The sequence below is a fragment of the Cupressus sempervirens genome, chromosome 3 (assembly GCF_028749045.1).
Source record: "Cupressus sempervirens isolate cs-2001-9-10 chromosome 3, ASM2874904v1, whole genome shotgun sequence".
NCBI lineage: Eukaryota > Viridiplantae > Streptophyta > Pinopsida > Cupressales > Cupressaceae > Cupressus > Cupressus sempervirens.
Genome location: NC_143120.1, coordinates 717,446,122 through 717,459,386, shown reverse-complemented (window position 1 = coordinate 717,459,386; position 13,265 = coordinate 717,446,122). Strand labels below are relative to the sequence as shown.

At 39.0% G+C, this 13,265-nt stretch overlaps 1 protein-coding gene across 1 annotated transcript in view; it reads left to right on the top strand.

Moving 5' to 3' along the window:
• Positions 1–353: 353 nt before the first annotated feature.
• LOC149568778 (GDSL esterase/lipase EXL3-like) overlaps positions 354–13,265 on the top strand; it is a 130,135-nt gene continuing 117,223 nt past the window's right edge. Inside the window, exon 1 of the mRNA XM_089816776.1 lies at positions 354–408. Coding sequence (XP_089672902.1) covers positions 354–408 — 55 coding nt within the window. The remainder of the gene's footprint in view (positions 409–13,265) is intronic.

The following is a 13,265-nucleotide window of genomic DNA, read 5'->3' as shown; positions in this document are numbered from 1 at the left end:
TTAATGAGGACATGCCAGATCAGCCGGCAGGTGGGGTATAGGATGCGGTATGGCGGTACTGAGAGTGGATTCATGCGACCTCCTGGCAAATGGGAGAGTTGCAGATTGCATTGGTAGTCAGGGATGCACAGCTAGTAGAGCAACAATGAGAGACATATCATCAGAGAGAGTGCACGGAGACTGCAGAGCAAAGGCTGGAGCTAGCACAAGATGAGATCCACTTCTAGTCTGCTCAGGTTGTGTATTATTATGTAGCATATACTAGTGCAGTACCTGATTAGACATTGTAGGTGTAGAGATTCTCTCAGTATGCGTGAGAGTCTGGAGGTGCACGACCTCCTATCAGGCCAGATATGCCACCACCGCCTCTGCCACCTGCTAACCCTACTCCTCTTGCTCCTCTTGGAGGTGAGAGTTTAGGACAAAGTTAGACACTCTGTGCCTGATTTTTGATTTTGATCTTTGTCTATGTATTGATTGGTGTGCCAGCACCACATATATCATTTTTGATCAATTGCGCTTGAGTAGCACCCATTTTTGTATTGACCCATTCTTTGATATATATATATATGATATTTTGAGCCAAGTATTTCGGTGTACATGTCATTGTCTATTTTTGTTTTGCTTTGATGTACATGAGATGTATGTTGTACTTAGATAGAACGCATATGTATGAACTGACATCTTACGTAGTGTTGCGTGTTTTTGTTTGATAGTCACAGGTATTCTATTAAGGAGCGATAATCGATGAACCAAATGCTTGTGTAGCCATGGAGGAATTTGATGCATGTGGAGTATGAATAGGATTACCATCAAATTGTGTACTAATGCAAATGAAGTATGTAATACAAGACTATGTTAAATGCAACCCTAGGTCTAGTTACCAAGCCTCGACGATTTATCATCACTAGATAAAAAATAAAACTCATATGTTATACAACTCTCACTGACATTGCAATCATGAAAATATGAATATAACATACGTTATTGGGATGTTGGGATTAAATGTAAGCATTCGAGGCACAAGAAGCCAGAATGACCAGAACATTTGACCCTTTTAATGTAGCAAGTTAACATAAGCATCAAAGCATAAATGCTAGGATGACCTGAATGTTGCTTGCATGATAGGCACACCAAACACATGGGAGATTCCTCTAATGCTAAGTATTCAATATTCATTCTGTCCACAATGACCCTTGTGTTTGTAACCTGAGACAAAAGTGTGCTAGATATACTCGCAGTGACCCGTATGTTCACTGAATAGGATGAGTATCAGTATGTACTATAGCATGAAGAGTTCACTCCAACAAAAAAGGAGAAGAACCAATGTCATTGACATATCTGTATAAAAGGAGTCGAGGTACACATGGCCATCTAATACGAGATGGAGGCTCTTATAGTGGACACCCCTCTTATAGGAATAGATCAACTTATTAGAACTAAACCGCAAACAAAAAGAAAAAAAAAGATCATGCCCCCAGTCATTACTTCTCTAGTCGAAGATGACATCATCGAGTTGCTCGAAGAGATATGATAAAGCAAAACAAAGAAAACAAAGAAAATGCTCAGCATATCCAAACAAGTATATCATTTTTTTTTTGAGTTCAATGTTTTCGAGATTGATGTCCAGTGTCAATGTCTAGAACATGTAAGAAATAAATCTCTTTAGTAGGGTGACAACAGTAGGTAGACGCAGTCAGAACAACTGGTGACTGAGGTCAAAGAGGAATCTTGATGATGAAGAACCTAAGAAGGACTAAGCGATAGTAGACAGACACAGCCAGGATGACTGGTGACTGACGCAAAAGAGATCTTCCATAAAGGAATCTTGAGACATGACCCAAGCAATGGTAGGAAGACATAGCTGAAACAACTGGTGACCGTTGCGAAAGAGATTCTATGAGGAGAATCTTGAAAAGAGTGACACTAGCGACAGTAGGCAGATGCAGTCAGAATGACTGGTGACTATCACGTAGGAGATTCTATGAGAAAAATCTCAAAAAGAGTGACACTGGTGACAGTAGGTAGACACAGTCAGAACGACTAGTGACTGTCACATAGGAGATTCTATGAGGAGAATCTCGAAAAGAGTGACATTGGCAACAGTAGGCAGATGCAGTCAAAATGACTGGTGATTGTCACGTAGAAGATTCTATGAGGAGAATCTTGAAAAAGTGACATTAAGGGGGGAATGCCCCCGAGCTATGACAAGACTCAATCCATGGATACATGAGCAGGAAAAGAAGGAAAGCGAAAGCATGAAAGTGACTATATAGAGTAGCCAGAAGATGCATTGCAAGATGGAGCATTGGGAACAAGAGGCACCTGTTTACCAGGTTTTCACCTTCTTGGCAAGATTTTCCTTTTTTTGCTACCATGATGCCTATTTCTAGGTTTTCATCAATGGCACTTTTTTTTTTTTTTTCAATATTTTTTTTATTTTTTTAATTTTGTTTTTAAATTTTTATTTATTTATTTATTTATTTTTTGGTGTTACCAAGGCACCATTGCTAGGTTTTCACTAGGGTAACAATTTTTTCGGGACTTTTTATGATTTTTAGAATTTTTTTCAGGACATTTAGATATGAACAGAGAGCTTGCTGAGATTGAATCAACTATAAAACCACTTGAGGTGGAGAGTTTTCATAGGCTCTTTAAGCACTTCTCCTTTAGTTGTGGAAAGCTGATAGGTTCTAGATCCATATACTGCAGTAATGATGTAAGGACCTAGCTAGTTTGGTTCAAACTTTCCCTTTTGCATTTGTTGTTGTTGATTCTTAGGGTTCTCTCTCAGGACGAGATCACCTAGCTGGAAGTCACGTGGCCTAATCCTCCTATTGTAGCTTTGTGCCATTCTTTGTTGATATGCTCATAGATGATCACAGGCCACTTGTCGTTGTTCATCCAGTAATACAAGCTCTTGAAGCCAAGCTATCCTATAGTCATCATCAATGATAAGGCCTTTCATGGAGATTCTCAAAGTAGGAATCCCAACCTCTATTGGAAGTACAGCATCCGCCCCATATACCAATGCAAAAGGAGTCATGCCCGTTGGAGTTCTAATGCTTGTTCTATATGCCCACAGGGCTGGATTGATTTGGAGATGCTAGTCTCTCCCTGACTTACTGACTGTGCGATGAAGAATTTTGAGGATCACCTTATTGGATGCCTCAGCTTGGCCATTACCCTGAGGGTAATAAATGGAAGACCAATGTTGTGTGATCTTTAATTTCTTGCATAGTTCCTTAAGGTCTTTATTTTTGAACTATCCTCCATTGTCAGTAATGATTAAGGATGGTATATCATATCTATAGATGATGTAGTTTGTGATAAAAATTGCTAGAGTTTTGCCATCAACAATTGTGAGAGGGACTACCTCTACGCATTTCATGAAATAATCTGTAGTGGTGATAATGAACTTATGTCCATTAGAAGAGGTTGGGTGAATCTGTCCCACCAAGTCAAAGGTGCATTGTTGAAATGGCCATGTTGTAGTAGAGGGAATCAACTCTCTAGCTAGAGTGTGAATGAGATTCCCATGTAGCTGACACTGCTTGTAGGATAGCATATTTAATAGCTTCTTGCTCCATTTTAGGCCAGTAGTAACCAGCACGAAGGAGTTTGTGAGCTAGTGTTAGGCCATTGGAATGAGATCTGCAAATGCCTTTGTGAACATCAATTAGTGCACGTTTGGACTCATTGGGTTCTAAACACCTAAGGAGTGTTCCATCGAGACCTCTCCTATACAGATCGTTAGCAATAATGACATAATGTGAAGCGTTATGGATTAGGTAACATTTCTCATTCTGGGTTAGACCTTCCAGAATGGATTGATTACAAATGTAGGAATAGATGTGATGGTAGTAGGATGATTCTTGCCCTATAATAGAACATATCATCTTGGAATCAGGTGTGTCATAGGCTAGGTAGTGTAATGCTTCCACCAAGAACTCGTGTCAGAGATCATTATCTAGCATTTGTAGAAGAGAGGCCAGAGTGGCCATGGCATCAGCTGCTTTATTATCTATGTGCAGAACCTATTGGAAGGTGATGTGTGCAAAATATTTCATCAAGTCATCAACCATGCATTTGTAAGGAATCAGTTTTTCATCCTTTGTTTGATACACATCATTTACTTGGTTGATGACAAGCTGAGAGTCACCGAAGATATTCAACTAATCTACTCTCCATTCAGCTGCAATTTTCATACCATTGATCAAAGATTCATATTTAGAAATGTTATTTGTATAAGGAAACAAAATCTTGTATGCTTTGGGCAATGAGTATTTCTATGGTGTGATGAAAAGTAATCCAGCACCCGATCCTTGTTGTGTGAAGGACCCATCAAAGAACATAACCCATGTATGATGAGCGAGTGTTAGAATTGACAAATCTGGAAAATCAATGTTTATTGGTAGAAGACTCTATATGGGTACCTCGACCAACTGGTCTACAATTGCCTATCCCTTTATAGCTTTGTGTTCAACATATTAGATGTCAAACTCACTTAGTATCATGACCCATTTAGCCAATCTTCCTATGAGAGCTGCCTTACTGAGCAAGTACTTTAATGGATCTATTTTAGCCACAAGCCATGTAGTGTGGGCAAGCATGTAGTGTCTCAACTTTTGGGAAGCAAAGACAACTACCAAGCAAGATTTCTCACTAATGCTATAGTTTTTCTCATAAGAGACCAATGTTCAGCTTAAGTAATAAATAGCTCTTTCTTTGTTGTCATTGTCTTCCTGAGCCAACAGGATCCCCAAAGATGTTTTAGTGGTTGAAATGTATAAAAGAAAAGGCTTCCCATGCATAGGAGGCATTAGGATTGGTGGATTGACAACATATTGTTTAATCTTTGTTAAGCTTTGCTCACAATCCTGGCTCCAATTGAATTTCACACCCTTATGTAAGGTCTTTGTGAAGGGTTATGATTTATCCGCCAATTGTGAAATAAACTTGTGAATTGATTTAAGCCTTCCCTGTAGTCCTCTCATCTGACTGATGTTTCAAGGTGGTGGCATGTCCATTATTGCTTGTACTTTTTTTGGATCTACTTCAATTCCCTTTGCAGAAACAATATATCCTAACAGTTTTCCTAATGTGACACCAAATGTGCACTTCTTAGAATTGAGCCGAAGACTAAACTTTTCCATATGATCTAGGATTGGTCCCAAATTGTGCAAATGATTATTGCATTTAGCGCTTTTGACCAAAGTATCATCAACATAGTCCTCCATAGTTCTATGCATCATGTCATGGAAAATTGTAGTAACAGCCCGCTGATATGTATCTCTAGCATTCTTTAAACCAAATGGCATCACATTCCAATAAAAGGTTCCCTATGCACATGTGAAAGCTATTTTCTCTTGATCTTCTGGTGCAATTTTTATATGATTGTATCCAGAAAAACCATCCATAAGTGAGTACATCTCATAGCCAACCGTCATGTCCACAATCATATCAATATTAGGGAGCGAAAAGTCATCTTTAGGACATGCCAAGTTAAGATCATGGAATTATGTACAAACTCTGATAGACTTATCGTGCTTGGACACAGGGACAATATTGGATATCCATTCAGCATAATCAATTGCACGAATGAAACTAGCCTTCAGAAGTTTCTCCAATTCGGCTTTGACTAGCAATGCAACATGAGGATGCATTTTTTGAAGCTTTTGTTTAACTGGTTTGATGCCTGGTGCTATGGACAAGTGATGCATGATAAGATCAGGATCCAATACTAGCATGTTAGAATATGTCTAGGAAAAATTTATTTTCTTCTCCTTGAAAAAGGCAATGAATTGTTCCTTCTCTTCAAGTGACAATGACTGCGCCAGATGTATCACATGAGGATGTTCTTCTGTGCCCAGGTTAATTGGTTGTGTCAGCTCTATTAACACTGATGATCTCTCCTGAAAGTGACTGGGAAGGACATCAAATATCTCATCCACGGGTGCCTCAGAGAGGTTTTCACCCTTGGATATGTCTTTTGTTTTTACTTTTTTGGGATTCGACACTACCACAATGTGGTTTTCACCATTGGACCTCTTGCATTTTTTCTTTTTAATTATGTGACTGAGATATTTGATGTTGGCCTCAGTCATGTTGACACTCTGCTCATTGGTGGAAGATGTTGCAGGTTCGATAGCGTTTAGGTAACAGGAAAGAGCATAGTCATTCTAGAACGTGAGGACTTCGTTAGATGCATTGTGGTTCCAGTCTATAAGCTTGAGATGTGCGAGTGAGAGAGTAGTGGTTGGTTCAATTGCATTCACAGTATAGTCATTAAATGCATGGACCAGCAATTCAAGACCTATGGCAACCTCACCCATAGGTGTATTCAAATGCCTCAGAGTATGAACGTTAGTAATTGACAACTCTAGGACACTAATTGGATCAGACCCCTGTGACTTATCCCTAGACGCTTCACTCACTTTGATTTGATTTTCATAGACATGCACTTGGTCAATGTCTTTATTAGTAGTCACTTTTGAAAGATTGTCAAATTCATATTAATGAGAATCAGTGCTACATGGTGAGAGACTATAGAACTCCCCAACAGTGATAGGGACATACTCTCCTTTAGCCTCTAGATTCTTACACAAATACTCAATATGGCATGACTGACTAGATTCTCCCTTTTTTTAATGATATTTGAGTTGCTCAACATTGTCCTCAAAAGAATCACTAGTATCATCCATAGTGCTAACACGTGGCACAAAGTCATTTGACTCAGCAAAGAATTTAGCAAGATCATAAGGAATAGGATGAGGGTAAGAATCCTCATCATTAAATTCTTCCTCTCGAGTACCTGACTCAGATTGTGACTCATTTTTAGATGAACTCTCAGGTACGGATATGAATTTATTGGATCCCAAATGGAAAGGGACCTTCTTGAACCCTAGGCGAGTTGTGTCACTGCTACTTTGAGATATTCCTTTGATAAGATCTATTAAACCATTGTTATTGCACCCAATAGGGCTGATTCCCTTGTAGCCAAAACGCTTCATAAGCTTAAGACCAGGTCCATACTTCTTAGGAGTGATTTCTCGAGCTTGTTCTGTTAGGTCTACTAGAGACTCTTCTTTGTAAAGCCATGCAGAAATGGCTCTATTTTCTCTTTCATCTTCTAAGAGAACTATAGCTTTGACAAAAGAGCCATTAAACTTGGTCTGAGGTGTCAACACAAATGGCTTCTTTGCTACTGAGGGTCTCCCAAAATGTCAAGGGGACTCTGGAATAGATGTTAATGACAACATTGGTTCCATGTGGTACTCTCCCATACCAGTTTCTTTCAATTTAAATGACTACTCAATTTGTTTCAGCTTATTGTTGTGACAATGAGTAGACTCATGGTTAGTAGGGATAAAAGAATCAGTAGCTTTGAGCATATTGCAAGTGTAGCTAGTGGTGGTAGGAATAGTAATTTTGGAGCCATGAAATGGGAATTTAATGCAATGGTGGTATATGGATGGCACAACATGCATCTCATGTATCCATGGCCATCCCAACAGAATGTTGTAGGCTAAGGGAATGTCAAGTACCTGACAGGTGACATCCCTTTCAATAGGACTAACGTGAATTGGTAAAGTCATTAGACCTAGTGACTTTCATTCTACTTCATCATATGCTTTAATAGTGATCTTTCGTCGAGAATCAACAGAGTCCTCAGAATAATCCAATTGTCTAAGTAGAGCAGTAAAAACAATATTTAGGCCAGTGCCATTCTAAATGAGTACCCGATGAACACATGTCTGGTGGATCATAACCTCAATGTGTAGAGGCTGATTGTGTGGGTGATTCAGTGAGTTGTCATCCTCCTCAGAGAAGGTCATAAGATGAGGTGAGGTCAGGTGACCTACCATGGATTGAAATTTCTCAAGATCAAGATCTTGAGGAACATTTGCCTTAGTGAGGGCTTTGTCCAAAATTTTCCTGTGAGCAGGCAAGATTTTAAGTAGCTCAAATATGGAAATGTGAGCATTGGTTCGTTTCAACCGATCTAGAACACTATAATTGGTTGTAGTCAAGTTCATCATGTGTTTTGCACCTTTACCAGATGGACCAGCAAGGGCTTTGTCCTTGTGTTGTTGGGTATTTGAAATAGGAGGTGTAGGGCCTTTGAGCACCAACTTCGCATGAGAGCGAGTAACAGCGTTAGCACAATGTTGTGAAGACGCATTATCCATGTTATTGGAAGTAGGGCCTCTCAAGACAAATGGTGTCCTGGGTTTATCATTATCTTGCTTTCCCTTTATGGTAATAACATCGCAGTACTCAGAATCTACAAGTTCAACCATATGAATGACATTGTCCTCATTGGAATACATATAGTTGACCTTATTGTAGGGTTCTGGTTTCGAAGTCTCTCCTTTTTCATAAGCTAGGAAAGGTTCTTTGAATGCCTTGTGGTCCGAGTTCTTGTTATGTCCATCTACCACAAGTTCACCAGCATCAATCATGTCCTGGACTTTATGACGTAAGTTTATACAGTTGCTAGTTTTGTGTCCCTTGTTTTGGTGATACTGACAAAATGAGGTCTCATTCCACCATGGTGGACGTGGTTGTAGATCATAGGGACGAGGGTTATCCATTGGTGAGATAAGCTTGTGTTGTAGTAATGTTTTGTAAGCCACATCCAAAGGTTCTCCTAAAGGCATATACTCTCGCTTGGGTCGTGCTGCCCATGAGTTTCTTGGTTTGTTCCCAGATGCCTTATTGTCAGGAAGGGGCTTCTCAACACTTTTGGCTGCTTTGAAGCAGTCTGTGAGATTAAATGCTGCTTTAGCAGGTTTTGGTGTGACATTATCAACAACCCCATCATGTACAATTTCTCGGTTCTTGTTGACATGTTTGGTTTTATCCCTGTTGGAAGTGTAAACTTGTTTTGAGTCTCTCTGAAGAGTGAGCTCACCTTTCTTGACCATAAATTCTTTGATACAAATAGCTTGTGTAAATCTTCAAAGGTATGTGGACCTTGTAGTTGGACTCTAAACCCAAAATTAGGTAAGAGGTTATTAGTGAAAATGTCGAGCTTCTCCGTTTCTGGGATTTTATAGGAATACTTTGTATAAAGTTGCCTCCACCGTTGGAGGAAAGTGAGAAAAGGCTCACCAACCTTCTGTTTACGGTTGCATAGATCTCGAATATTTTATAGGATGTTGAATGTTATGAGAATACTACTAAACAAATGAATTAGCAATTTTGTCAAACGTCTTGATACCAGGAGGTAAATGTGAGAACCACTCCAAAGCTTGACCACCTAGGCTTCTAGGGAATAAAAGCATGAGGTACATTTGATTGTGTATAAACTCCATATACAAAGCACCAAATTCCTGCAAGTGATCTTGGGGATCAGTAGTACCAAAGTACTTATCATATCTAGGTAGTTCTACACCTCGTGGGAAAGGTGACATGTTTATACTTTTGTCAAATGGGAATGAACAAAGAGCGTCCAATGTGTATGTCTTTTTGTGTTTCTCTTTCTCATGCATCATCTAAGCCAATTGGTCTTGCATAATTTTTAGTTGTTTTTGGAGTTTAGCGGTCTCAGTTTCTTCTTCACATGTGATAATGGTCTCCACATCGTAATGTGTGGGCAGTTTAGCTCCCTCTTGGGCAAGTTTGAGAAAGTACTTTTCTTTCTCTTCGTTGAGTAGGATTCCCATGACCTTCTAAAAGTTTTTGTCTCTTCGACATCTTGCTATGTGTTCAAGAAGGATTTCCACCTCTTCTTGTTCTTCATCAGTGTCATCTTCTTTCTCTTTCTCCTTATCATCCCTAGGTTGTTCTTGATATCGATTATGACTACCCCGTTCAGGTTCACGATTAGTCATTATACGAACTTGTTCAGTTTCTATATGTTGTGTTTCAAAAGGGTCTATGGAGAAAGGATCATACATTGTGTTTGAGAATGTAGGACTCCTACCTGTCTCAGTATCCTTTTGGTGAAAAGGATTCCTAGTTTGTTGCGAATTGGAAAATGTTCGTTGAACTTGAGATGACCTTGCAAGTGAGGAGGACTGTGAAGACGCCTCACTAGCCAAATTGGATATAGATTGTGTAGTGAAAGGTAAGCTACCTCTGCCACAATTACGACCCCTAGCATGACCACATCTAATGTTATCAGGATAAAACACGTTGCTGCTTCTGGTTGTGATAGTCATAGGCAAGGACAAGAAGCTAGAACCTAGACAAGGACTATATTAAGACTGAGTCTCAAAAAGGACAAGATAGTAGCAAGAATGCTATTTACTAAGGCACAAATGGTCTGATTTAAAGGCTAGAACAGCCAAAGATTATGACCACTATGGCACAAAGTATGACAAGCATTAAGACGAGGACCAAAATTACTTATGAGACGAGACTAGTCAAGGTATAAGACACAAGTTTTCAGTTAAGCGAAGTGTCACTGTTCTAGGACTGTTTGCAAATAGAGAGCGATAAATAGATGTAGAAAAGGACAACGTGCAGGCTGTAGATAGCTAGAAAAGATCTAGATTGTAAATTTTGATACAAAGTCTTGCGCGAAAAACCTTTACAGGTCGTGCGAAGAAGTTTTATGTGCCACGAGAAGATGTTTCTATCTCGTGCAAAGGTCAGTAACCGTTTTTAATTTTGTGCAAGAATGTTTTTTGGATCATGCAAAGATGCACAACAAAAATTTAATTTCGCATGAGGACAAAATGGCTTTGCACGAGAGCCAGATGATTTCGCGCGAGACCCAAATGATTTCGCATGAAAGGATAGAATAGTTTCACAACAGCGGCTAATTTTGACAAAAATTTTGATCGTTCCACTAACTAGGTAGATAAACAGTCATGTAGAACAGCAAGCAAGTGATTTCAAGCACGTCTGAAAACAATGAGCAAGGGAAAAAGCAACCTTGTGCATGAACAATCAAGTGACTTAGTTTGCGCTAATCCCTAAGAGAGCTATTTGTGTATGTTTTCAAAGAGTTTTGCAATCATTGCACACATTCCTAGAAAATAAAAGTTGGCTTCTCTAAGGTATTTAATAATGGTTTGAATTTGCAACTTTTATGACTCACAGGGGTGACCTCCAATCTTGATGCACCGAGGTTTTGACACAGTTCGAGAACTTAATCTTCAAGAGCTGCTAGGGAGATCTGACAACCCACAATGAACCACACCTGTGGAGATTTCTTCCACAAGGGCATTTATATAGCGATTGTCACTACCATGGCGAAAATGGTTATTACCGCTTGAGGTTTCGTCAACACAATTTTCCCTATAGAGGGATTGTCTACTACGGTTAACCCTCTCTAAAGGTGACTGACTCACAATAGTATACCACAAGGGGACTTAGCTTTCAGATTCAAGGTTTTGACACCTTTTCACCTTTAGCCCAATCAAAACAAATAGATTAATCTGACATGCTAAACTAAGATTATCTCTTAAAGATCTATGATATCAACTTCCTGTGATCTATCAACCTCTTCGAAGAAAGGATGCCTTAATCAGTAAGTTGAAGATTCATCTATCTACGAGATGCTCAAAATATCCTCCCCACCCATAAGGAATCCGTCTTAGAGAGGAGTTTCACTAGGAACCCACTCCCTCAAGATCCATGAATAGTGTTCATGGGGGCTTAATTACTATGTGTGTACAAATGTTAATTCCTGAAAACAAATCTATCTAAAAGCGATCAAAAAGCACAAGGTGGTACACTTAACACTTTAACTAATGTGAGGTGAGTCCAAAGATGTGGAACATTTAACCTCTCACACAAGTCAAAACGAGTCCACAACTCAGAAATTAGTGAGTTCTAGAAAGCACAAAAGGGTTGCCTTGTGGAGCCTTTAACGCTTATGTCCTGTAGACCCCTCCCCTATTTAACATGGTGCTGAGCTTGCAACCACAGGGTGGAACTAGGGGCCAGCGGATTAGCGAGTCCAATAACCCAAGATAGCTAATTAGATCTATCACTAAAGACTAAGCCTGCTAAATGAAACTAATAGAGATCACAACCTAGTATCAAATTATGCATGTGTTGTAAAATGAGAACATGAAAGAAAATACACACACAAGCTTGACACAAGAGATGTTCGTTTTAGCTCCAAATGAAGTGTTATCAGTCAAAAAAGAATTACTTGGTAATCCTCGCAACGTGCTTAGTAGATTTTTACCTGTTTCTGGAAACTTTAGCACGCTTTTCCCATTGTCCTACAAATCGCTTCTATGCTATTCAAAAAAATCAAAAAACACAGAAACACTAGAAATCACGAATAGTCAGCAGAAAAATTAGAATACATGCAAATCAATGCAAAAAAATGCCTCTGTCAGCAGAGTTTCACACAAAATTCTTGACAGTCTGCACGAAGAAGTTTTACGGCCCACGCAAAATCAAATCCGGCTCACACGAAGAAACAGGTCTTGTGTGAAGTTTCATGCACCAAAGAACTTTCTCGCGTGATGCGGAAAGAATCTTCATGCGAAGATTCTATATCCTCGCGCAAAAATGGATAGTTTTGCGTGAAGATTCTTGAATCTGTATAGAACAATACAGACAGAGAACAAAAAAATGATTTAAAAAATATAGAAAGAGGCCAAAAAAATTGATTTTCATGCCCCATGGTGGGCACTAGAAATGTATATGTGAAAATGTGGCCTATGCTAACACACACACTTCAACACGGTCATTGCATGCGGATTCATCTCAGAATGAACATTGGATTGTTCATCCAAAAATTGACCTACAAAGTGACCTATTGCCTTCTATCTAAAGGGATTTTACCTGTTAATATCCTCAGAATCAAGGTGCAGGCAACCAGACCCTCTAAGAACGAAGTATTTTACAATGGAATTAAGCTAAGAATGAGTATGCAGATTAATCTAAAATGAAAGATGCAATTTAATCTAAGAACAAATAAAGCAAACTAGATTAAGCATATGCATGATTAAACTAAAATGAGATTAAACTAAGAATGAGAATGTATGCAAGAAATGTAAGTAAATGTGAGCATGAATTTCAGTAGCGATTCAATGCAAATTCTCCAAATTCATCCTCCAAAATGAAGAGATGAGGGTCTCTTAAATAGACTTTCCTGGAATCCATCAACGGTTGAGATCGATTCGGATCAACGGTCAGGATTGAAGATGAGGTTCAGTCATAAAGGGAGATTCCCAAATTAAAGGGAGTTAAGAGGTTTAATTTGAGTAAAATAAGGAGTTAACTATTTTAATTTGAGTAGAAAAAGGAGTTAATTGATTTAACTCATTTTTTATCAATAGTGAACTAGA